The following is a 27,102-nucleotide window of genomic DNA, read 5'->3' as shown; positions in this document are numbered from 1 at the left end:
CTCGTTCCCGCTTAAGTATTGTTTTTCTGCGTCGTTGATTCCTCCTCTGTACCCTCTCGCGAATCTGTTGACATAACTCGCATCTCCAGTTTTTTCGCTGATTATCGCTCGGTTTTTTTAAATCAATCATACCCACGCATCGCGGATCTCGACTACAAAATAGGAATAAAATAATTTTCAATTTCAATTGTCCAATGTATTTAACAGTTCACATACATACTCTTAACTGATGATCTCTAAAAAAACAAACGATTCGACAGATTCGAAAATTTAATTCATAAAGAATCAGTAAGCTGAAGTATAAATAGACCATTTACCTTTCACTTTAGACGCCGGTTCCACTGCATATGATGCAGTTTTTTAAAATCTTCATGTAGCGACGGATATCATTTGAGGATGTTGCCTGCTCATTCAAGGGTATCACCGTGTCCGTAATCGTTCTAATCTGTAATAAAAATAAAAATATTAAACAATAACTGTAGTAAGAAATCAAATTAATCTTGATTACAGTTATGATGAGAATTGGATACTTACTGATAGAGTAAGATCGAGAGCAACCTCCAAATGAAGTTGCGGATGTAAATTCGATCGATCTAAAAGTGTGAAAATTAGCCCTGTTGACTTCTGAGTCCATGCCCACGATTCTGATAGTAGTCCCGCCGTCAAGTCATCTTTTAGGTTTCCCAACGTAAATGCATCTACGGCTCCTTGCACGTTATCCACATCTTGTTCCGTCCAGGATTCAGTGAGTATAGATGGTGCTGTATCGGTTCCTTCATCAAGTACAACAGAATTACTTATTTGCAGCTGTTCCTTTTTCACATCTAACGCACTATTCTCTTGCTCTGTTTCCTCAATCCCATTGTTGTTTTCCTGCAATGTTTTAACAGCTATGAATATTTGAAAATACTTTATGAAATTACATATGATATTGATCAGCTGCTATATGTAATTCTACTTGAATAATGAAATTGAATATTCAATAAATCACTGTGTCAATAAAAAATTATGATTTGTAAATATTTTATCATTTAAAAGTACTAGAAAATATTTTTTCTTAAATTTAAATACAAAAAAAAAATACATAATATTCTAAGAGTAGTTTAACATGTTAGTATTGTTAAAATATAGAATCACTCACCTCGCAGTCCATCGGTCCACACTGTTGAGAAATAGGCACAGCGCCTTCGTTCAATCTCCACCGGATCAATGGTGAATCATAGACCGTACCATCTGTCAAAACAATCCTGTCCGACTTCTTAATGGAGTCCTCCGAAAAATGAAATTGGCACACAAACTGCTTAACATCTAGTTCGCAGCCAAGCGCTTTTTTCCATTGATTGCGCCGGTCTTCGCTCTGCATAAACAAATAAAACCATGCTTATACCGATCAATGTAGTAGTTAAATGTCAGAGAAAAACTTGAAGCCATGAAAAGTCATGCCACATGCAACTCTGAATTATAAATTACATTTCAAGCATTGGTTACTCTTACATGCAACCAAAAAGTATATTTTCCTTTACGCAAAGAATATTACTCTTACTTTTGGAATAGAAAAGAGAGTGATCCGGCGCAGTCCTAATTTCTTCCGGCGTGTTTCATCTCCCTCTTTTCCGCTGCGACATCCTGGCACTGCACAAATTTTTCCCATTCTAGGAAAATACAGTAGACTTCAATAAAACATTCAAGTAGTATTCAAGTATTCAAGTTTTTCTCTACATTGAAAAAAATCAGATACAGTGAAAGTACTTATGCTACCTCAAGTTGCAGAGCAGTTAAATTGCTACCGCAGATAACCTCAACTATCAAAAGAAAACTGAAAAAAAAACAAAAATTTAATTATATTGATTATGAAAAAGTATAATTCTATATACTCCCTTCGTAGTGCTTAAAGTCGCCGTTGCAACCGACAGTTTGATCTAAATCGTCACAAAACGTTGTTCCACTCGTAATCCAACTGATTTTTGTTTACACTGGGTATTTAATTTTTGACAGGCGCAAAAGCTCTTTAAATCCACGATTCCGCTGCCATGGCGGTCAGTTTCACCAACGACATCGATTTTATTACTATATATATAGCCGTACCAAACGACAATGCGACGCGAGTGGCCGTTCCTCGAACCCGGGTTCCCGACATTTTCACGGACGTTTTTCTAACAGGCGCCCAATACGGAGATTGGACTCCTTACCTATAGTCTCCTTGGGATAGTCATCTGTCATAATAGTTGAGGTTAGGATAGTCACGATGGTTGAGGTTAGGATAGTCAGCTGTCACAATAGTTGAGGTTAGGATAGTCATGATAGTTGAGGTTAGGATAGTCAGCTGTCACAATAGTTGAGGTTAGGATAGTCAGCTGGCACGATAGTTGTGGTTAGGATAGTCACAATAGTTGAGGTTAGGATAGTCAGCTGTCACGATAGTTGAGATTAGGATAGTCACGATGATTGAGGTTAAAATAGTCAGCTGTCACGATAGTTGAGGTTAGGATAGTCAGTTATCAGGATAGTTGAGGTTAGGCAGATGTTAGGAAAGTTGAGGTTAGCCAACTGTCAGGTTAGAATAGCCACGAGCGCAAAATTCAAAGTGCAGGCTAGCCAACTATTTGTCGTTAATGGCCCACCAAACGAACCCAGGGCAGAATCTCATTCGTGGACAGCGGAGACCCAGGGTAGAATCCTATTGGCGGAGACACGAACAAAATCTGATTGGCGGAGACCCAGGGCAGAATCCCATTGGCGGAGACACGAACCCACCGTTGAAGTCGGAATGGTCACATACTAACGTGTGGTGGGGGTTCGGCTATCAGAATACTCAGATATCAAGCACGGGAATGCAGATTCCACGCCCCCACCCGATAGAGCTAACTGCGGAGACGCTCCCGCGGCAGCTTTAGCGGGAGATTCGAATGCTAAAAGTATTGGCGAAAGATGGCGCAGCGATCAGGATGGTTCAGGTTAAAATCAGGATAGTTGGGTGAGAATAGTCAGTTGAGGTTAGAATAGCTTTCACGATAGTCAACTATCTGGATAATCAGCGATCAGAATAGACAGCTATCAAGATGGCCAACTATTGAGATAGTCAGCGATCAAGATGGCCGACTAACGTTCAGGGATGAGGATAGCCAACCAACTGTCGCCTATCGAACGAACACAGAGTTGAATCCTATTGGTGGACAGCGAACCCAGATCCCATTGATGGACGGCGAACGCAAATCCCATTGGTGAACGGCGAACCCAGATCCCATTGGTGGACGGCGAACCCAGATCCTATTGGTGGACGGCGAACACAGATCCTATTGATGGACCATCAGAATAGTTGCAGTCACGTGGTGGGGATTCGCCTCGGGACAGTCGGAATACTCAGTTTTCATGGTGGACTTTCCCCCCCCCCCCCAAATACAATGCAGATTCCACACCCCCCTCGACAAACACCCGATACCCAACTGTGGAGACGCTCCCGCGGCAGTTTTGGCGCCAGCCGTGCCATCATAATACTTGAGTAAGAATAGCCGAGTGTCAGGATAGTTGAGGTTAGCTAATTATGAGAGAGTAGCTGGAATACTCAACGGATAGTCATCCGGATAATCGGCGTAGCCAACCATCTGGATAGTCAGCGATAGAGATGTCCAAACACAGATGTTCAAACGGTGGGAATATCAGGATAGCCGGCTATCAGGGATGAGGATACCCAACCAACTGTCGCCTACCGAACGAATCCCATTGGCAAATCCTAGGGCAGAATCCCATTGGTGGACAGCGTCTCCAGAGCAGAATCCTATTGGGGGACAGTCAACTATCACGATAATCAAGGTTAGATTTGAGGTTAGGATAGTGTCGGGGACGCGGGTAGTTCCACTTATGGACTGCAGTGACGAATCGCTAACCCCCTCTGCTGAGCAAGCATACGAGAGATAGCCGGGAGAATAAATTCTTTTGAGGTTTCCCGGGAGGCAATTCGAGCATACAGATAGCGCCAGCACTGCCATCCGGATAGTCACATTGATTCGAGATCACCCGTGCCGTCATCGGCACTTGCAGAACTGCCAGGATAGCCAACTGTCAGGATAGCTTGCGAACTAACGTTGAAGTTAACTATCGGAATAGTTGCAGTTAACTATCGGAATGGGTGCGTTGCGTTTTGGCGCCGCCGTTTGGGCGCTGGAACGTTTGGGCGCGAGGACGTTTTGGCGCCGCCGTTTGGGCGCGGGGACGTTTTGGCGCGAGGACGTTTGGGCGCGGGGACGTTTTGGCGCGGGGACGTTTTGGCGCGGGGACGTTTTGGCGCCGGGACGTTTTGGCGCGGGGACGTTTTGGCGCTGGGACGTTTTGGCGCGAGGTAGTTTTGACGCGACCATTTGAGCGTGAGGACGATTGGGCGCAAGGATGTTTGGACGCGATCGTTTCAAGGCAAAGACGTGGCAAGAGTACGATTTCCGAGGCGCCAAGTTTTGACCATGCATTCTTCATATTTAGCCCAAAATAAGTTGTTTTTCAAGAGTAAAAAAAATCGAAATTTTGACTTTAAGGGGGTGAAACGGGGGTTGAAAGTTGAAGCATCATTATTATGTGTATGCTCCCTATATGTAGAGCCTTTTTTTTATCGAAAATGAGACTTGTCTCCAGTTGAATGAAAATCAAAACTGAAAAAGATCAAAAAATTTAATGGGGTAAAACGGGGGTTGAAAGTTAGTGATTATTATATTTGTAGATCCTAATTTCAACCACGCCACCATCACATTTGTCTTAAACTTAGTTAAGCACGATGATAATCTAACCAAGACTAAGGGGCCGGGGGGGGGGGGGGGATAAGAATCAGAATATGCGCACCATTATGATTTCTGTGACTCTCTCATTAATTTAAAAAAATTTATAACGATTTCTCGGGGGGCTCCGCCCCCCGAACCCCCCGGGGGGCTCTGCCCCTGCCCCCTGGACCCCCTTTGGTGTTCCACACACGTTGTCTACGTTGTTAGCATCGAAAACATTGGGGGGGGGGGGGGGGGGGGCGTTGTGCCACTTGATGGCCATATTGGCTTAACTGAAAACTTCGTGTCACAAGTACATGGGTTAGTTGAATATTGTGCTAATGTGCAATATATAAAAGGGGTTCAAGTTAGATTTCGCGAAAAAGCTCGGAAATATTGCCAAAAAAACATATGTAGACGCACATGGTGGGTGGGAAATAGTGGGGTGGGTGCGGAGCATCTCGGATGGTGGGTGGGAAATAGTGGGATGGGTGCGGGACATCTCGGATGGTGGGTGGGAAATAGTGAGGTGGGTTCGGGGCACCTCGGATGGTGGGTGGGACATAGTGGAGTGGTCACAGGACCCGCAAGGGGCTCTGTCTGGGTTGCAGAGGCAAGATACCCCACAATATGATGGGGTTCCCCACCATGGAAGGCACCCTCCCATCGGTACACACTCCTCGGACCCCTCGCGCTGGCTACAGCGACCCATCATGATACGTGCAGCAATCCCAAACATGCCCCAACGGACATACTCCTTCGCAGACAACGAATCTATGAGAATTCCTCTTGCAACATTATCTTGGGAATTGGCCCCCCAGGAAGAATCGTCCCCACAAAAATCATTAATCAATTAAATCATCAATAATACTCCACTTGGAATCAGCGTTTTTCTGACGGACTGGCTACGACTCGTACTGAAAACATTGCGCTCGGCGTTAAATGTGCCATTTTGTCCCTCTGTTACACGTCATACCCCGTCTGTGCCTTCCCTCCCCCGTTAGTGGCTTACGCCACACCTAACAATTTCCCAAGAGACGAATTTTTCAAAGGGGATTTTTTTTAGGGAGAAATTATGTGCGAGTGAATTTTCCGGGGACGAATTATCCAGGTCGTATTACCATTGGGTAAATTTTTCTGGTACCGGAGGGAGCATGCACACCTCAGGCGGTGCTCACCACAAAATCAGTGAAAATATTCCCCCCGGAGAACGAAACTCCTAGCGCGAAAAGGTTGTCGCGCCAAAACGTCCTCGCGCCAAAACGTCCGCGCGCCAAAACGTCCCCGCGGCAAAACGTCCCAGCGCCAAAACGTCCCCGCGCCCAAACGTCCTCGCGCCAAAACGTCTCCGCGCCCAAACGGCGGCGCCAAAAAGTCCTCGCGTCCAAACGTTCCAGCGCCCAAACGGCTCGCGCCAAAATGGCCGCGCCAAAACGGTCGCGCCAAAACGGCGGTGCCAAAACGTCCTGCTTCCCCATACCTAATCCTACCACCACGTTTTCAGCATTGTGTCAGAAATGAATGACTTTAGATCCTGGCTGAAATCGTATCGGTAGTCACTCCAATTCGATGAACCCGTGGTTCCGCTGGAAGCCCTATGTGTCCATCACGTAACAGTCTGGGGTTATAGTGAAAAATTTCAGTTACTGATAGTTCGGACCCCCGTCAAAACATTTAAATCTCCCACCAAAACTACAAAGCAAAGAATTTTATGACTGACAGTTCGGGTTCCCACCAAAACATTTGAATCTTCCGCCAAAACTACGGAGTTTAAATGTCCCGCCAAAAATACAGCGTTCGAATCTCCCGCCAAAACTACACAGTTCAAATCTCTCGCCAAAATTATAGATATCAAATGCCCCGCCACAAACATAGCGTTCGAATCTCCCCACCAAAATAACAGAGTTCAACGTCCCGCCAAAAAAACAGCGTTCGAATCTCCCCGCCAAAACTACGCAGTGCAAATCTCCGGCCGAAACTACAAGGTTAAAATCTCCCGCCGCGGAATTTGTTTTACCGACGGGTGGAACAGACTATCCAGACAACGCAGTCGACCGGAAGCGAGCGGACCTTAAATCGATTCGTTTGGGGTAGAGCGGCCATCTCTATTAGGGACCGTTTAGAGCGGCCAAGCGAGGGCCCCCACACAGGCACACGTTATTATACACCTGTAAAAGATGGTGGTTACAAAAAGGTACATGAGAGAATTATTATGGGATATACTTACCATGGTGAGGTCCACGAAATTCTCTGAAATCCAAGTGCTACTCGCTGCCTTATATGCTCGGTCAGCCCTGGCTCCGCACACGAAATCTCCACTAGCCAAATCGCCATCTATCGGCGCGAACTATCCGGCGCGCGGACTTTGAATGTTTGAGTCAGTTCGAGGTTTGTTTGGGTTTGAGCTCAGTTCGATGGCCTGTTTGGGTTTGTTTAGGTTTTGTTTAGGTTTTGTTTGGGCTTGCTTAGGTTTTGTTTGGGTTTGAGCTCAGTTCGATAACCTGTTTGGGTTTGTTTGAGTTTGAGCGGTCATCAATATTACCGACTGTTTGGGTTTGTTTGGGTTTGAGCGGTCATCAATATTACCGACTGTTTGGGTTTGTTTGGGTTAGAGCGGCCATCTTTATTACCGGCCGTTTGGGTTTGTTTTGGTTAGAGCAGGGAATCTACTTTACCGACGGTCGGTAAGGTAGATTCATACATGGCGCGGAACCGGCATAGCTGTACTACTCAAACTCGATATTAGTTTTGTCCCTAAATATAGAATAATTGTGAAAAACGGTAGGGTCTAATTTCGCCGACAATGGCGTTTTCACTATTTCCGGTCGGCCGAAAGTCACTAGCCGAAATAACTGCAGTCAGATAGTTCTAGATGTAAGCATAGATGTCACAGTATGTATTTTCATCGATAATTCGAAAATTACAGTCTGGGCGACAGGGGTTCTCATATGTATACATATCTGAGCGTATGTATTGTGACCGAATTTTCTAATATCCAATATTTTACACAAGGCCACAAAAGTCCTTATCTCTCCCTTACGTCGATTTATTTCGAGGATTAAAATCCCGTGGGCGCCAGTCGCAAAGCGACTCGACGAGGAGAGAGAGAAGGATGATTGACCAGCTTTGTTCAGCGGGAAGAGGGCGAGGTGATTTCCAACAGGAAAGAATTCGAGCACGAAAGAACTTATAACAATAGAATATCAGCTTTTATTTAATTAACAATGATTAACTTTTCGATCCGGGATAACGTTCTCTTATTTAATAAATTTAACGTAACAATATAAGTTTTACGCGGGAAAATTCACGAAAGTTTACTGCGAGAACGAGAAAACCGTGGAATCTACACGCACGCGACACTCACACGCTTTCGGTCAAGACCTGCACACTGTACACTCTAAAACGAGCCCGTTTCTTTTATATCGCCCCGGGACTACTCGTGGACGAGATATTTAAGATAACGATGATATTCTACGCTTCGAAATTACCGGGAACCCGCTAGTCGGTGTCCAGGCCGGACTAATATTGAAATACGCGAATTTGATTCTCTTGACCGCACACAACCGCTCACTCACTCTATTTCAACCCGTTCCACGACTTTCCCGCACCCGAGTATTGCCGAAAATTTCTCATTGATTACTTTCACGACACGAGGGAGATTTCCGCTAACGGCCACGATGCGAAATTCTGTCTGGAATATTTTCACGACCTGTAATAACCCGAGAGCCGAGAACACACGTGACAGAATTCAATATTCTATTAAAAGAAAACGCACTACGAGGCAATCAGTGACCGCGACCGAATATTTTATTTCGGGATCCAATATTCAATGTTTTGTTTAATTAACCGAACGAAAGCGACAATAATAATCGGGAAAAATCCGAGCTCACTAACCGAGTCCGAAAGGCGAAAGGAGAGGAACTTACGGTTTCCTTAATTACGTCGTCCGTCCTGTCGAACACCCAGCGAAAATCTGACCACACTGGAACGGGAAGCGTAAGCGCTTCTCCCTTCCCCCCCCCCTTCTGCTCTCAATACTTCTCGAAATGATCGGCAGGTGCGTCGTACGAAGTAAGCGTGCAAGCGTGAGACAGGTTCTCGAGTTGTCACCGATTCAAAATCTTTTTACGGCGGAAATTTTCTCTCCTCGTACCCCTAGCTTGCAACTTAATATTATCGATGATAGTTAAATTTTTCCCTTTTATGATTCGATGTATCGGGATTATAGAAAAAACGATGTTATTTCTTGATTGCGGGAGAATGGAAGTTTTCGATGTTTTTCCTCGATTTGAACTTCGCTCGGCGACGGAGAGACGAAACCAACGATGGAAAACGAAGATATCGTAACTCTCCCAAATCCTCGCTCCGCTCTCGAGGTCTTCCCGACTTGCAGATCTCACTGGGCAAGAATCGATGAATGTACGAGCTCTGCTCGAAGTACGTAGACGTGAGATCGCTAAATTCCCTTTTACAATTTCTCCTCCCGAATCTCGGAAAACTCCAACAATCGCTCTCACTCCTCCCGCTTCTCGAAGGATTCCCTCTCTCGCTCTCGCTCGTAGCATGGAACAAAATAATATTCCCGGTCGCTTGCATTAAAAATATGGAAAAATCTTAACCTAACTGACTCTACGAGATCGCTGTGTGGCCGGGGTGTTAGACGGGAGGGACTCTGGCGTACTTTCGCCTTTTTCTCGTCCCTTTGTGACGATACAAAAAAACATCGTCACATCGTCACAGTATACACTTCAAAAAGTAAAAAAGGCACGCCAAGTATTAAAAGGTCGTGACCGTCGTTTTAAATGATTTTCTATATTCGCATTGTCAATAAATAAATTTTAAAAAATGTTTAACTGTGAAAAAATATGACATCTATTGTAACATATACAGTGAATGAATTACGTTTCCTGTAGGAATTCTGAATTTTGGAAATAAAAAAAAATGAGATCATTGTCTAACGTAGCCAAGTACAGTGAATGAATTAAGGTTCTTGTGGAATTCATTCGTGTACACTTTTAGCCCTAATCCCTCACTTATTCAGAAAAATTTTCCAGCAAACGTCACAGAGCAACAAAGGCTTCTCGAATGATTCTGCAATTATTAAAAGATTATCATCTGTTTGTATGCTAGCTCGGGTTATAAACTTGAAACAGTTTACGCGTACAAGTGCATGCATTGTATCTATACGATGTACTGCACAAATTCATTTTCAACATTACACACAAGCTTGGCGTGCATGGTTTTCAATCGGAAGCTCGGGAAGAGACAATTGTTCAAATTTACTATGAAAATAATAATTAATTAGAATTGTATGAACGAGTGTGAAAAAAACCGATCCCCCAATAAAATAAGAGGGGCCCTGTTATATAATGATTTGGTAAACAATCCAGATGGGTGAAATTAGTGGATAAAATTGAACAATTAAACGAACGGATAAAGAAATGAAATCAATCAATCCCTTTATATGCCTTTATCTTGTACGGATACATACGGCCATTCTTTCATGCCCATACGCATTCTAATTTATCCACGCGTGACTTTCACTCGTTTGTCCGTACACTCTTTTTTTTACCAAATGGGCTGATGATTGGATGAATTACACAAGTATTGAAATGGATGAACAAAGAAGTAAGCTGTGTAAACATTGGTTTGAGAAAAGAAAACGCGTTGAATACGTAACATTTGGAGTAATGAATTTATCAGTCAAACTAGTCAAGAATAGATTTTTTTCTCTGTGTACACAGCGCGGGATCTCACGTCGAACTACTCAATAAAATAGTTGGATAGAAAAGGGATGGCAAATTAAAAAACAATTACATGACTGGGTCATCAAGTTTTCTTCAAATATATGGACGGATGAGGCATTCCTTCGCCGAGCTTCCGATTGAAAACCATGCACGCCAAGCTTGTGTGTAATGTTGAAAATGAATTTGTGCAGTACATCGTATAGATACAATGCATGCACTTGTACGCGTAAACTGTTTTAAGTTTATAACCCGAGCTAGCATAAAAACAGATGATAATCTCTTAATAATTGCAGAATCATTCGAGAAACCTTTGTTGCTCTGTGACGTTTGCTGGAAAATTTTTCTGAATAAGTGAGGGATTAGGGCTAAAAGTGTACACGAATGAATTCCACAAGAACCTTAATTCATTCACTGTACTTGGCTACGTTAGACAATGATCTCATTTTTTTTTATTTCCAAAATTCAGAATTCCTACAGGAAACGTAATTCATTCACTGTATATTTTACAATAGATCTCATATTTTTTCACAGTTGAACATTTTTTAAAATTTATTTATTGACAATGCGAATATAGAAAATCATTTAAAACGACGGTCACGACCTTTTAATACTTGGCGTGCCTTTTTTACTTTTTGAAGTTTTAATATTTACTGATTTCACTTCTTTTTGCGAGACGTGACAACTATATAGGAATCGTATTTCATTCACTATATTTGTCAACTTCAGAAAACGATCTCATTGTTTTTTATATTTTGAAGTTTTTTATTGATAATGCAAATATAGAAAATTATTGGAAACTACGGTCGCGACCTTTTAATAATTGGCGTTCTTTTTTTACTTTGTCAATTATTTTTTTTTCTGATTTAGATTATTTTTTAGAGGCGGGACAATATTTACTTAAGAAAAAAAATACATTCCTCGTCTTCGACGAAAATTTTTAAAACGATTTGTTTGGTGCTTTTTGTTGAGTGCTTTTCTCTATGTGCCAAAAGCAATCGACACTGCCAATTTTTCTACGTAGACGGACGGAAACTGTGCGGTTATGTTCGTGTGAGTTGAAACCTTTTACAAGCAATAATGGTGACGATTTTGATTATTCATTCAGCAAATCGAATTTTCCAATGAAAGATTGGGAAATTCCTATGCAATGGGATGATATTTTCATTTTCTATTCCTTTTCTTGAAAAGCTCCACTTGTTTACTTGGAAAAATGATTTTTGAAACTATCTTCTTCTCATTCATGGATTCCATGTTGACATGGATACTGTCAATGGTTTGCAATGTCCAAGGAGATGTTTCCATGGTATTCAATGTCTAAGACCACAGCTTTATGGTTATTGGTGTCCAGTGATATTTTTTCATGGTCTTCTATAACGTCTGAACCTGCCTCGTCAATGTAAATTATTAAATCGCAGATCTAGATATCGATAACTATGAGGAAATGTATCGTAAACCATTGCACCGTTTACCTAAATATCGGGAAATATAAAATTGTCGAATATATATTGAAAAATACGAAGGCATCCACCTAGACATCGAAAACCCTATAGTCGCCAAACTAGACATCGAAAACTATAGAGCCGACGACCTAGATATCGAAAAACTTAGAAAAACTCACCACACTATCGGAAACTATGGAGCCGTTGACTTTCATATCGGGAACCATGGACAAATACACCTTAACATCGGAAACTATGGAGCTATCGACCGGGATAGTGAAAACTATGAAGTCGTCAACCTAGTCCACGAAAACAATGGGAAAACATACCTGGACATTGAAAACTACGGAGCCGTTGATCTAGACCTCGAAAAGGATGAAAAAACATACCAGGACGACGAAAGCCATGGAGAAATATACCTAGCCATCGAAAACCATGGAGCTGTCGACGTAGACATCGAAAACAATGGAACCATCGACCTAGACCATGAAAACCATGGAGAACCATAACCAAACATCGAAAACTATGGAATTGTTGACCTAGCATCAAAAGCCATGACGGAATATACCTGGACCACGAAAACCATGAAGGAACATACGTAGACATTTAAAACTATGAAGCAATATACCTGGACATCCAAAACCATGGAGGAATATACTTAGACATTGAAAAATATGTAGACACATACCTAGACATCGAAAAGTATGGAGTCATCGACCTAGATCACGGAAATGATGAAGAAATATACCTAGAGAACAAAAACTATGGAAACTCAGACCTAGCCATCGAAAACTGTGGAACCATCAACTTAGACCACGAAAACCATGGAGAAACATACCCAGACATCGAAAATCATGGAGGAATATACCTAAACCATGAAAAACATGATGAAACATGCCTAGACATTGAAAACCATGGAGGAATATACATGGACGACGAAAAACATGGAGGAATATACCTGGACCACGAAAACCATGAAGGAACATGGTTTTCGTGGTCCTTCATACTTGGTCATTGAAAACTCTGGAGCCATCGACCTCGACTGCGAAAACCATAAAGAAACATACCTAGACCACGAAAACCATGGAGAAACATATCCATACATTGAAAACCATAGAGGAATATACCTGGACCACGAAAACCATGTAGGAACATATCCAGAGATCGAAAACTATGAAGGAATATACCTAGACATCAAAACCCATGGAGGAATTATCCTAGACCACGAAAACCATGAAGAAACATGCCTAGACATTGAAAACCATGGAGGAATATACCTAGATATCGAAACCCATGGAGGAATTATCCGAAACCATGAAAACCATGGAGAAACATACCTGGACATCGAAAACTAAGGAGCCGTCGACCCAGACCTCGAAAACCATGAAAAAACATATCTAGACGACGAAAGCCATGGAGGAATATATCTGGACATAAAAAACTATGGGGTCGTCCACCTAGAAATCGAAAATCGCGATAGAATGTACCTAAACCTAGTCCTCCAAAATCCATGAGCTATCGCCCTAGACATCCTCGAAAAATCCAGCGGCGTCGACCAAAATTTTATATTTTTTTATTTTTATTATTTATTATTTAATGTTATTCGTATTATTCATTTTTTTTATTTTATTATATTATTATCATTTTATATTATATATTGTATAATATAATATATATATTATATTATATATTATATAATTATATACATATTTTATGCGCAAACCAAGAGCTGGTATTGCCCCCGCTGTGCGCCCATTCTCTGTCTCTCTCGCTCGGCGACGCAGAAGGAGAGGGGGTAGCCGCGTTCAGCGTAGTGCGTGACGTAGAGTGTGACAAAAGTAAGAAATCGTGCAAAGGACGTAAGTCCAACTGTAAACAAGCGTAACTTTCGCCCCTTTGTCTTTAAGAAAATGAAAATCCCGAGAAGATGGATTTTAAATCACTAACGTTACATATCTCAGGATCTACTGGACGGATTTACTTGCAACAAAGACCAATGGAAAGAGAAAAATCGAAAAAAAAATCGTCACAAATTTTCAAGTTCTTTTATGGAATGGTTTATTTGTGAGAGCCATTTGAAAATTCTGTGACGTCATAAAACCGGTATATTCGCGTATATAAGAGTAGCGGCAGGGCTCGCGCTGGCTTTTCTTTTGCGCTGCAGTTTTTCCTTTTAATACTTGGCGTCGAGCCGCTACCGCGTCTCTTGATATGTATACATATCAGATACGCATATCTGAGCTTGTTTCGTAATTAAACGTGATGTTGACACGTGAGGTTATGATCCCCAGAGTGCTGTTGCTTGAGGAGTGTAATTAATGAATAAAAAAGTGATTATTGACTTAAATGACAATTATTAATGACGTGATGAATTAGTGTCGTGTAACAACAACAACAACAATAATAATAATATGATGATGATGATAGTTTTTCATGAATCGTGCAAAAACTTTTTCATTTCGATTAAATCGTGCTACACGTTGACTGTTCATTAAATAACGTTCTTCATGTGCTTCTGAATTCTAGAAGAATCATGTGCATATTCGGCGGGGATCCTTATTATTCAGTGGAGAATTATGCAGTTTCAATTCGAGTAATCTCAAGAATCAAGTCGCTGCTATTGCTCTCGTCTTCGACAATCTGATGCTCATGCCGCGTATGCTGAGATGCGATTATGATGATGTGAAGCAAATGTTCATCAACTTGGAACACGATCAAAGTAAGGTCAATTATCGCTCGTGCAATTTTCTTATTTGATTCGACCTTCTGTGGTTGATAGTAACAAACCTCAAATAGTTGTGAGGAGTTTCAACCCTAGCAATTGCTTACACGACTTGATGAAAATATTCAGCCAGGGGAATCCATTGGTGCGTTACCTATTTTTAATCTTCATGTACTGACAAAACCTCTGAAGGCTTTGGAACTATTAAATCCAACAAAAAATCTGAAAGTTTGAGATATATACTCACGAATATTTATAAATTTATAACCACTTTACAAATAAGAGTGAAAGAAAGTTTTTCAAATACCCTTCTAAGTGACATAATATTTTCCAGATATTGTGGGACTGGTGATTTTCTGTGGACCGGATATTTTCTCAGAGTCTCAAGAAGGATATTTAAAATGTAGAAGAAAAATTATTATAAGGGACATCGAAAATTGCGAGGTGAATTTTTTATTTCTCATCTTCTTGGCTAGACATAATTATTTGTGTGGTTAGAAACTTGTGTGAAATTGTATTAGAGTTTGAATATTTAATTTTATAAATGAAGATAATGGCTATCTTTTTTCACCAGATGGAAGTTGTCATTCATGGACGATCAAGGTCACAATATGAATTCCCTAGAAATTCACTGGTTATCCTAAAGAATGCGGTTCTCGAAGTTAAAGGAATGAAATCAAGATTGAGTGTCGAATGGACAGACTTTCATCTCGCTCCGCCCAGTCGAGAAATGCAGATATAAGATAATTTGAAAAATCTTTTTTTTAAGGATAATCCTCAAAGTATAAAAATGCAAGATAGAAGAGAAATGAATCATCACTATTTTCTATTTCTTCGATTATGAATTAAACGAAATATCGAACCCGCTATAAGCGCTTCCGTAAAACGTTTCCTGTTCACTTCAATCACTTCTAATGCACAAACCGTTCGGAAAGCAACTCCTGGTAGCAGCACGGGCCACACGGAAGTCGAAAGAGAAGGAAAAAATACTTCAACCGTCGAACCACGTATGGAGCGCTCCAGACAACGACGAAAAGTTGAATTTTAAGCTCACTTGTGATTTTAAGTCACTTGTGATATCAAATGCGCATCGACATGGAAAAGAGTCGAAATTCAAATGACTGTTTGAATACGATATCGCCAGCTAAAACATCTGGATAAACGTATCTCCATCTTATCACCGTGTGAAGCCAGTAAATAGAAATAATAATTCGTTTAATGATAAATTAATTGAATCAATGGCGAGGGCAAAATCGTCCGTTCGTAAATGTGAAAATGAAATGAACTTTGAAAATTTGGCACTGCAGCGTTTTCAAACTGGGCGGCTTGCCTATTTTTGGGGAATTCTTTCCAGTGCACGGTGTTGTATGCATAAGTTGAATGAAGGAGGAGAGTGAGAAATCTCCCACCACCCGTCGTGCATAAAAAAATAAGGAGAAGTCGAAGAAAAGGAAGGGGAGGGGGGAAACAGTTTAAACAGCATTCTTGTACTCCAGCATAGAAATGTCTATGTAGCTTGTTAGACCGAGTATACCACAAGTCTCTAAACCTCTTAGCTGAACGCACGAAATTATTTGAATTTAAAACTGAAACACGACAAAGTTGGCCAAATTATACTGCGCAATTTTCGTTTAAAATTGAATTCAAATAAACCAACGGTTGATCTTCAAAAAGTTTTAAACTCGATACGCCAAAATTTGTTTTTAATTAAACTCTATTTCTAATACAATTATTGAACGGTTTTCCAAATTATTCTCTCGAGCTATTGGTGCTTAGCAGTCTTTTTTAACTTGAATTCCCATTATTTCGCTATTTGTAGCTGTTATTTTTAGACAGTTGATTTTATCGGAGATAAGAAAAAGTGGAATTTTTGGTTGATTTTCATAGATTTAAATTCACAAAGTTTGCAGGCGATTTTGGAAGTCAGTGATGAATAGTGCTCAAAAAATGTTCTGACAGAATAGACACAAACTTTATTCCATTCAACTGTATTCATTGATTTATTCAAATCGAATTATTCTCAAGGACGATAAAAAGTTTGAGAAACAATGCAAATTCGGGGTATAAGAAATTTTGGAATTTTCTTCATTAAATCGACGCCAAACAGTTCAGCTCGATCCTTCTCGGGTCTCGTACCTGTCGATGGAAATGGATGGTCGAAATATGCTAAACTGCAATGGAAGATGAGGTTGAATTTTCAGAGATGTGAAAGTCGAGCAAATATTTTTTCGAATACGAAAATACCGGAGAGCACAATTCCTCTTGCGAGAAAAAACAAATGGATTCCTAGATCTTTCGAAACTTTCGTGTCGCTCTTTAGGACCGAACAAGCCATCAAACTCCATGAATATGTCCATAACAATCACAAGGAACTGGGACCAATTTTTAGGGATCGGATCGGCCCTGTCGATTTGATATTCGTCAACTCGCCCGATGATATTTTCGAAAAATATTTCGACTCGAAGGCTCAACGCCCATGAATTTTTTGCCGGAAACTTGGCACTTTTATAATAAATCGCGCAATTGTTCTCGAGGCCTTCTCTTCATGTAAGTTTACAGTCACATAATTTTTTTGGGATATCGAATGTTTGATTAGAAAATAAAAATCGATCATTTGGTTTTTTACAAATTTGAAAAATCAAACTTTAATTCAAGCACTAAATTGAAAAAAAAATGTTTTCGAAGATTTTTCTATACCAAAGCTTTCTTAAACCCAATTACAAAGATAATAATTTGCCAATTTATTTTCTAAACTGGCAAGGCGAAGAATGGTTACATTTTCGTAGAATCATGAACAAAGTAATGCTGATACCAAATCCAGTAAACACCAAGATGTTACGAAGCAGCTCAACATCTCGTTGAGCAATGGAGCAATTTCACGGATACGTCGAAACCGATTGAGGGACTGGAAACTCGACTTTATCGGTGGTCTATCGAAGGTTGAACGACGAATTTTAAATCCCCGAGATATTCAGTACTCACTGCGATAGGAATCATTGAATCATAGGCATAAAATTTTTTTATTTTTATTAACAATGAGTTTGGGAAAAACTTGACTGAAACTTATAATTAAAGAAATAGTAGTTAGACATTCAGTGTTATAATGCCTTCAGAATTGTAAATGCTCTATGAAAAAAAATTCTATTTGATGAACAAAACATGAAAATGATTTTCTCAGTTTGAGCGATTTTTTATTTTTTCATTTGTCGTTTGCCTAGGAATTTCATTAACCCCTTAGATGGCAAGACATTTTCCACGTCAAGTGCCCAAAATGCCGGAAAAAAAAAATTTCAGATTTTCACGAAAATTAGTAGCCGGAGGTTTTTGAGATCGCTGATTACGAATCTGCACTCAAAATACACAAATTCAAAATGGTGGATCCAAAATGGCGGACCGAACTGCAAAAACTGATTTGAATCGTATGAAGCTTTGTACTCGAGGTATCCGAGGTCGCTGATTACGAATCTGTATTCAAAATGCACAAATTTGAAATCGCGGATCCAAAATGGCCGACCAAAATGCAAAAACCGTTTTGAATTAGATGAAAATTAATACTTGGCGGTTTTCAAGGTCAGTGATTATGAATCTAAGCTCGAAACGCAAAAAATATAAATGTTGGATTGAGTTTGGCGCTCGCGAATTCAAAACGTTGAATGATTGGAATGAAACCTGTTTGTTCACATTTGTTGGGTATTAGAGTTTCAGTACTCAGTATGAATATTACTATAAAAAATTTTAATTTATGTATACTGCGTACACATTTCTGCATTGAGGTCCGCTATTTGGGATGTACCAAATGCAATTCAACATTTGAATTTTTTGTACGTGAGAGCTGATTTGTAATGACCGACCTCGAATACCTCAAGCACAAAGCTTCATACGATTCAAATCAGTTTTTGCATTTTAGTCCGCTATTTTGGATCCGCCATTTTGAGTTTATGTATTTTGAGTGCAGTTTCGTAATCAGCGACCTCGAAAACCCGCGAGTACAAAGTTCCATTCGATTCAAATCAATTTTTGCATTTCGGTCGGACATTTTGGATCCGCCATTTTGAAATTTTGCATTTTGAGTGCAGATTCATAATCAGCAAACTTGAAAACCCGGGGGTACCAATTTTCGTAGAAATCGATTGAGCCAATCTCGAAATAATCGATGACGCCATCGGAGGCGTCATCGACACTTTGGGCCAGGAAAAATTATGACGCCAAATGGCGTCAATGTCACCTAAGGGGTTAAAGTTGATTTATGTTCATTTGTATATTTAATGATGTTTACATTTTTGCTCTTCACTCTCGCAATAATTGATCCATTCGTTCGTTCATTTGTTTACAGTAATGTTGGCGATATTAATCGGATCTTCTTGGGAAAACTACAAGCCAAGAATTAATAAAGAAACGATAAAATTTGCGAGAATACTTCATCGCATATTCGTCCTCAGTGCAAAATTGTCGCTCCTACCGGTAAAGTACGTGATTAAATTTCGGTTGCCCGTGTGGCGTGAATTTTGCCAGGTTGTGGACGAAGCACTCGGTTCCGTGCGAAATATCGTAACAGAAATTTTTTGTCTAGAAGGTGATGGATTATCGAGCCTCATGATTAAGGAGGGAATAACGAAACAAAAAGATCTTGTGAGAATTGTCACGGATCTAGTTATAGCAACTGGTGATACGGTAAGCTCAAAAGCTTATATTTTACCAAATTCTTGAAAAAAAGAAAAAAATGCTGATTTATTTTATTTTCAATATATTTAGAATTTTTTTTTAACTCTGCCTTTTCCCATCGTCAGTAGACGGCGTATTCAATGGGCACTACTTACACTCGCGAAAAATCCCTGGGTTCTAGACAAACTTTTTGAAAGAGTAAAATACTTTGGAGCCTAAGGATATCATGGCCGATTATAATCGAGGAATCCTTGAGATTATATCCGACAGCACCTTTTCTCGCACGATTTTTGCCAGATCATGCAATCATTGCTGGACATCACGTTTCGAAAGGGGTAATTAGTAAATAGAAACGGAACCAGACCCGGCTGTACTGAATGCAATTTTTTTTATTCATGATTTCTGTTTTTGGTATTATCATTTTAATATAATTACTAAATAAAGTTGATTTAGTGAATCGCTCTAAATCTGTTCGGTTGCTTTTGGCTGATGCTTATATTTTTAATGAAACAGTAAATTCCATTTTCGATTCTATTGCAAACAGGAATTGATGGTCAGGTCGATTTACTCGAGTGGCAAAGAGCCGAAAAATTTTCCAAATCCACATGAATTTCGTCCTGAACGATGGATGAGAAATAAAGCTGGGAATTATAAGAAAGTGAACAATTCTCACGGCACTCTTCCATTTGCTCTTGGAGCTCGGAGTTGTGTACGTAAGAAGTTGGCTGAAACTCAAATAATTCTTACACTCAGTCAGGTAAGAAAAAAAACGTTATTTCATTGTGATGTCATTTATTTACATTTTTCTTTTACAATTCTCTTCTCAAAATGGAAAAAAAAAAATTTCCCCTTTTTTATCATGGTTTTCAATACAGTTTATGAGAACTTGCGATTTTATGATTCAATAACGTTCATCATGAACGTGGAATAAATTGGTGATGTTTCAAACATATTTTTTTTATTTTTTAGATCTTCAAGACTTTCAAAATCGAGTGTTCCAACGAAGACGCGATAAGAATGATTCTGCATTTAATAGCCGTTCCTTCAGAGCCAATTAAACTCAAACTCTATAAAAGATGAGCATTGTTTATTAGGTTGAAAAAGTAAAACACATTGTAAAACTAATTATATTTTGCGAAATTCTATTGTGACTTGTAAAATTTTATTTTTCATGCTTGCATAATGTGATGCGGTTGATATGTAAAATTTTTAATAAAAATTTACACTCGCGAAAAATCCCCGGGTTTTCCGATTTCCCGTGGTTTTTTTTAGGCTGTCAAGACGACTATCCATCAGCAGTTGCTCGAGCATAAGGAGCGCTTGTTCGGTGAAATAAAGATGAGTTCTTTAATGCCCACTTGTCCGAATCATTTTCAAGCAAAGCACGAATATTTTTGGAGCCTTTCATGGAAAAAAATTTTCTTCGAGATATCCAGCAACAAATCGCAGTGCTCGCAAAATTGCAAGCGACAATCAATTTTGTACTCATCAATCTTGATGCGTGTATAGATTATCTACCACTTACATTTTTCTACGTTTATGTATGATTGGAAAAAAGTAAACCTCACTAAGTATCATTGGTTTCCTAAACCTTTTCTTGAAAATTCCCTCCTACGTGAATTTTTTTTTTCGTCGTTCATTGCAACATTGTTTCAACTGTTTCGTTTTTTTATAAGATCGTTTTTCTGCTATCAGTCATCGTGCTGTTATTGTCCTGTGTGCATACCTTATTATTCTTGTCACTGTGCTACCATTTTTGGTTAATAATCATTCTTATTCAGTAAATTGTTGAGAAACGTGAAAATTTTAATTATGAGTGAAGAAAATCTTAATGTTTCCGTAAAGGAAAAAAGTGTGAAACGTTTGAACAATATGCCTGAGACGATTTTTGTTGGCCACGCTTATCAGAGAAATAAAAGATATTGCAAAAGTGATGGGCGTATAATTAGGTGATTTTCTGTTATATTTTAATATTTAATTACAGTATTATTCATTTATTAATTTCTTTGTAACATTTTTTAACTCAAGTTCTGCATATATAATGATAAAAAAAATTTAACAGCTTTAATCGCACGACAGATTTATTATATTCCAATAAAATAATTTAATTCTAAAAGTATTTCGTTTTTTTATTAGCTATTATCGCTGTAAGAATTATTGGAAGGGCTGTCTAGGAAGAGGAACATTAAGTGAGAGCAACAAAATATTTACTCTTACTCAAAATCATTGCACAGATGTTTGCAATGATAAATTGTGCGAAGAAAAGGCAGTGTTCCGCAAAGAATTATTTAAAAAATCAGAAGAAGAACCGGGAACTCTCAAGGAGTTGTACGATGAAGGAGCAAAAACGTAAGATTTGTTATTTTAATAATTGTAGAAGGGATTTGTGATAGAGGGAAATGATCTGTTGACACAACGTAGATTAATAAGCCCAGATTTATTGTTACATAGATATTAATTTTTGCGTATAGAAAAACGTCTCGTATAGCTCTTTCTTGTGCGAAGCGTAAACGGCCACTCCTCTGTCCTTTTGCCGCTTGGACGCTTGTACCTCACATTTCGACAAAAGTCCCCCCTCTTTCTCCACCGTTTGTTTATATTTCGCTCGCTCGACTAAGATACGATCTCGTAAACAGAAACGCCCCGTACACCGTAGAACACTTTCGTGGAAACTATAGCCTCGGTAAAATTCGACACTACATAATATAACAAAAAAAAAATTTTTATCAGGTAAGATTTGAACCCCGGACCACCGTCTTCTCAATCGGATACATTACCGTTAGACCACAGCACACATGAGGCAATAAATAATTGTTTTTAGTATATAAATTACATTTAATCTTTACTTGACGAAAGCCCAGTTAATCCTAATATTTTGTCGTTTTTAACCCCTGGGCCCCTTTACCGCCTCATTAAAAATTAAAATCTCGAGACAACGGGGAAATAACTATATTGAGTATAGCAAAAAAAATACACGCATTGAATTATAAAAATTAACAATTTATTATTCTCACATTATTTATTACATAAATGATGCATAATATTAGGGAAATATTGGAATAACATCCATTTGGAAATTCTTGATGTGACCCAATAGGTGTAAAAGTCGTTTTTCTGGATCAGAAAAAAATAAATCCAACTTTTCATTGGTCTATTGGATGTCTTTGAGAATTTCCCATTTCAATGTTGTTTTTTCTCTCCATCTCTGTATTGTCTGTAACATAAGAAAATATAAAATAAAAATATTAAAAATATGAGTGTATTATAAAAATAAGTAAATTTGAGCACATTCCGATGAAATTCACTCACTGTTTTCCACTCGTCGAGGGTGCCTTCTGCATTATTAAACAACTCTTCGTCGAGCAGCACCCATGAATCGTTTAACCGGGATATGCTCAGAGCATCGGTGGGATGTCTGAGCATATCCTGGTTCTGTTCCATTGCCGCCACAACACAATTCCAAATACGGTGAGTGGCCTCCTCCTGGGTGTTTAAACACACACCACCACCCGCTTCCTCAATCGCAGAGTCACTGTTTGCAGAAGCTGAAAATAAAAGATAATTAAAAATAGAATTAATGAGAGGATGATAGAATTAATAGGGGCGGTTTGTTTAGAAAATTAAGAATTTAAAAATAATATTTCATCTTACCTTGGATTCCATTGACAAGATTAAATTCATCGATGGCAATCCTTCGCTGGTGGAGGAAGCAGGAAGAATGGTGTGACACACAGGAGAGTGCCACCGGCATATTGCAGTTCAAGCATCGATACATGAGCTGAAATGATAAAGCGGGTATTCTGAATAATAAAGCTGGTGAATTATTCTAGTTTAATAACTCTAGCAATTATATACTACAATTACATTGATTTAATTAAATGAAATGATTATAATCGAGTTAAATGAATGCCGACTCATTTCAATACTTACTCCAATTGAATAAATGACGTTATTTGGCCGTGATGATGAAGCACCAAGAGATTTTGCATTAGCCGCAGCAACAACAACAAACAAACAAACAAACATCATTTGTAGGTTATGTCGAGCAGCGGCAGCGGCGGCGGCGGTTCCTGCAAGCAAGACGTCAACGACGCATGCGCTAGAGAAAAATTCAAATAATAAATTGAGCCGCATGAATATGATGTTTGTTGTTTTGAAGCAATTACAATTTTATTTTGAAAATTGGGAAAAAAGGAGAATTACAGAAGTATGAGGAATATGTTTTCCTTGGAAAAATGGAAAAATTGCGATATTTAAGGAACCAAATTGCGGCACAACTTTTGGGTTTTCCCAGAATGAAGTCAGTGATGAGTACATGGCGGAAACGATTCAAAATTCCGTTAGTACCGAAGAATATTTCCGAAATCGCTGATATTCTGGAAAACGATGTATGGACAACGGAGCTGGCATATAAAATTATTGATGTAGATCCCGAATCTGGTGCTGTAAATCAGACTCGGCACCATTTTCAGCCATACGCAATAAAAAACGTTCGCGCGGAGATTTCCAGCGTGGAATCGCACGTGGTATTTGGGTGGCCTACTTTCGCGGTGGCGTTTAAAGAGAGTAACGTGGCCTTCATTGATGGGACCTTCAGCGTTGTTCCGAATGTTTCTGGGGTCACCCAACTACTCAACGTTATGGTAGAGTATAGAAATCAGGTAAACATAATATCTTTATTGTGGCTGTTTTGCACTGTTATAAATATAAGCCGATATACGAAAATTGCAAATTTTCTTACAGCACTTCCCCATTGCATTAGCATTGATGAGCAGGAAACGGAGGAAGCTTACGTGGCGGTGCTCCGATGCATAACGCAGTTTCTCATTCCGTCATTCAACCCGAAAACAGTGATAACAGATTTCAAAACTGCGTTACAGAATGCAGTAATGACTGTATTTCCGGAGGTTAAGCTATTGGGTTGCCGTTTTCACTACAGCCAAGTAAGCCCTTAATCTTTATATTCTTATTCGAACTCCCTTATTACTCCGTTTTATTATATATTGCATTTCATAATACGTTTCTACTCCGTTTCACTTCCACTGAACGATTCAGTCTCTGATGAAAATTTATTGTAGCAAATGTTGAAATAATTAGATGGATGTACAGTACAATGCATTAATGTCTGGTCAGATGAAATATGTTGTGATTTTACCGACTGCGAATCGTCATTTGTCGAAGTTTTTTGAAGTACGGCGGAGTTTCACACGCATGTGTCACGCGTAATTTCTAGCCTCGAATTAAGAGTAGCCACACATGTTAAGAGTAGCCCTAACCAAAGATCGTTGTTGAATGATCTTCATTATAACACTGTAACAAATAGTGAAAAATGAATAAATATGCTAAGTTTACAGTTTCCGAGTTATTTATTTTAATATTAAGAATTTTCAGGGAGATCAAAATAATTTGATGAGAATTTCAAAACGTTGAACACAGTGGCGACTGGAAGTCAATCTAACGGTCAATGATTTGTCTGCTTCCTCACAAGCGAAGCCCTCGGAGGGAACAGTAATTTCCCCGGTGGGTCTATGCTGGTGAATCCGACGTAGAGATTCGTTTTTTTTGGAAACTAGATACAGGAAATACTCGCGTGGGTGCATTTTTGCCACAGGTTTCACCTGTCTAGAATTTTTTTCCTGTAGCGGTGTCCTTCCTCACGAGCGAAGCGCTCGGAGGGAACAGTTATTTCCCCGGTGGGTTTATGCTGGTGAATCCGACGTAGAAATTCGTTTTTTTGGAAACTAGATACAGGAAATACTCGCGTGGGTGAATATTTGCCACAGGTTTCACCTGTCTAGAATTTTTTCCTGTAGCGGTGTCCTTCCTCACGAGCGAAGCGCTCGGAGGGAACAGTAATTTCCCCGGTGGGTCTATGCTGGTGAATCCGACGGAGAGATTCGTTTTTTTGGAAACTAGATACAGGAAATACTCGCGTGGATGCATTTTTGCCACAGGTTTCACCTGTCTAGAATTTTTTTCCTGTAGCGGTGTCCTTCCTCACGAGCGAAGCGCTCGGAGGGAACAGTAATTTCCCCGGTGGGTCTATGCTGGTGAATCCGACGGAGAGATTCGTTTTTTTGGAAACTAGATACAGGAAATACTCGCGTGGGTGCATTTTTGCCACAGGTTTCACGTGTCTAGAATTTTTTTCCTGTAGCGGTGTCCTTCCTCACGAGCGAAGGTTTCACCTGTCTAGAATTTTTTTCCTGTAGCGGTGTCCTTCCTCACGAGCGAAGGTTTCACCTGTCTAGAATTTTTTTCCTGTAGCGGTGTCCTTCCTCACGAGCGAAGGTTTCACCTGTCTAGAATTTTTTTCCAATTTCTAGTTTCCAAAAAAACGAATCTCTACGTCGGATTCACCAGCATAGACCCACCGGGGAAATCAGTGTTCCCTCCGAGGGCTTCGCTCGTGAGGAAGGATACCGCTACAGGAAAAAAATTCTAGACGGGTGAAACCTGTGGCAAATATTCACCCACGCGAGTATTTCCTGTATCTAGTTTCCAAAAAAACGAATTTCTACGTCGGATCCACCAGCATAAACCCACCGGGGAAATAACTGTTCCCTCCGAGCGCTTCGCTCGTGAGGAAGGACACCGCAGTAGTAGGTGGTGCACTATGGCGACCCCCACTCCTATCCCCACTCCTTTCCCCCACTAGGCCGAGCGGCCGGCGTTGTGGGCGAGAGGTTTCGGGTGTGCGGAGGGGGATGAGCATGTCGCCATAGTGCACCATCGTTTTTTCCGGTGTATATATTGTAACGGTTCGTTTGTGCTTGTGCACACCGTCACGCCAAGATTCGAGCAATTCTATAATAACGAAGAGCGGGCATGAAGGAAAAACAAAAGTAAAATGAAATTAGATTGAAATGACAAATGTTTTATTCAATTTTTAATTGTTTTTAACCAAATTACAAAAATAAAGGCCTTTTATTTGAAATCGAGTTTTTCCGCTTTATTTTAATCGCATGTAAAATTTTATTTCCGGTATTTTTCTTTGTAAAAAGAATAATTTTCGCAGAATTAATTATCATAAACTTCGCATGAATTTACGCTCGCTTTTATTAGAATAATAACAATTAATAGTTTCGCTTGCAATAATAATTTTTCAATGTAACAATCATTCTCTCGCCAACGCTTGCTTGATAAATTTTCAATTAACTTATTTGATAATTTGATAATTGAGCTCTAATTCTCACTTTTTGACTCTATACAATACAAATTAATTGTTCGAGTAGATTTTTCTGATCGATCTCAATCTTTTGACTCGATATAATTCAAATAAATTGTTTTCAGTGAGTTAAATTTGTTTTGAATGATTTATTTAGCACAAAATGATAAATGACTCGAAATTGTCTCGTTTTGAGAATAAAGAAAGTTTGTTTGATTTTAATGATTTCTACTGAATTTGATCACCACTCCGACAACAATAACTCATTGATGGAAAAGAATCCACCCAGAGATCTTGAGACAGAACGAACCCGAACTGTCCCGGCCCCTCTGGCGTGGAAAGGTAGGAGTCCTACCCAAGAATCTTGTGACCGAACGAAATCGAACGGCCACGGCCCTCTTGGATAGAAAAAGGATTGGAAATCTACCAGGATTCTTGAGACAGAACGGAATCGAACTGTCCCGGCCCTCCTGGATAGATCGGAAACTCACCTAGGAATCTTGAGTTCAAACGAAATCGAATGAACCCGGCCCTCCTAGCGTGAGGAGGAAAGGCGTTATTCTGTTTGAATTCTGAGTGGGATAATAGCGATGTTATTTTGCTCTTTGTTTTTAGAGCT

The 27,102-nt window shown here is 39.7% G+C and overlaps 2 protein-coding genes and 1 pseudogene across 3 annotated transcripts; 1 reads left to right on the top strand and 2 right to left on the bottom strand.

The window, feature by feature from the left end:
- Positions 1–20,540, top strand: part of LOC122413330 (cytochrome P450 315a1, mitochondrial-like) — a 70,453-nt pseudogene extending 49,913 nt beyond the window's left edge.
- LOC122413331 (uncharacterized) lies at positions 129–6,223 on the bottom strand. Its single transcript, XM_043423613.1, has 6 exons — positions 6,042–6,223; positions 1,759–1,816; positions 1,142–1,357; positions 535–873; positions 318–445; positions 129–152 (listed from the first exon to the last, which is right to left on the bottom strand). Exons 1-5 carry the CDS (start codon positions 6,221–6,223, stop codon positions 326–328), a joined length of 915 nt encoding a protein of 304 aa, XP_043279548.1. The 3' UTR covers positions 129–152; positions 318–325.
- A 1,840-nt stretch (positions 20,541–22,380) lies between the features above and the next one.
- LOC122413687 (uncharacterized) lies at positions 22,381–23,398 on the bottom strand. Of its 2 annotated transcripts, XM_043424203.1 has the most exons (4): positions 23,246–23,398; positions 22,967–23,093; positions 22,625–22,860; positions 22,456–22,529 (listed from the first exon to the last, which is right to left on the bottom strand). In XM_043424203.1, exons 1-4 carry the CDS (start codon positions 23,342–23,344, stop codon positions 22,467–22,469), a joined length of 525 nt encoding a protein of 174 aa, XP_043280138.1. In that variant the 5' UTR covers positions 23,345–23,398; the 3' UTR covers positions 22,456–22,466. The 2 variants fall into 2 exon arrangements, with proteins under 2 accessions (XP_043280137.1, XP_043280138.1); XM_043424202.1 differs by having other exon boundaries at positions 22,381–22,860.
- Between the last annotated feature and the right edge of the window lie 3,704 nt (positions 23,399–27,102).

The sequence above is a fragment of the Venturia canescens genome, chromosome 7 (assembly GCF_019457755.1).
Source record: "Venturia canescens isolate UGA chromosome 7, ASM1945775v1, whole genome shotgun sequence".
NCBI lineage: Eukaryota > Metazoa > Arthropoda > Insecta > Hymenoptera > Ichneumonidae > Venturia > Venturia canescens.
This window is presented reverse-complemented; position numbering and strand designations above follow the sequence as displayed.

Bases quoted from the DNA above. Each gene is read 5' to 3' on its own strand.
- LOC122413331 (XM_043423613.1), bottom strand. From the start codon at position 6,223: ATGGGGAAGCAGGACGTTTTGGCACCGCCGTTTTGGCGCGACCGTTTT. The intron at 874-1,141 runs GTGAGTGATTCT...AAAACATTGCAG, and splicing joins GTGGACCGATGGACTGCGAG to GAAAACAACAATGGGATTGA. The intron at 446-534 runs GTAAGTATCCAA...TTTTTATTACAG, and splicing joins CTCTCGATCTTACTCTATCA to ATTAGAACGATTACGGACAC.
- LOC122413687 (XM_043424202.1), bottom strand. From the start codon at position 23,344: ATGATGTTTGTTTGTTTGTTTGTTGTTGTTGCTGCGGCTAATGCAAAA. The intron at 23,094-23,245 runs GTAAGTATTGAA...TTATCATTTCAG, and splicing joins ACGTCATTTATTCAATTGGA to CTCATGTATCGATGCTTGAA. The intron at 22,861-22,966 runs GTAAGATGAAAT...TTTTATTTTCAG, and splicing joins TCTTGTCAATGGAATCCAAG to CTTCTGCAAACAGTGACTCT.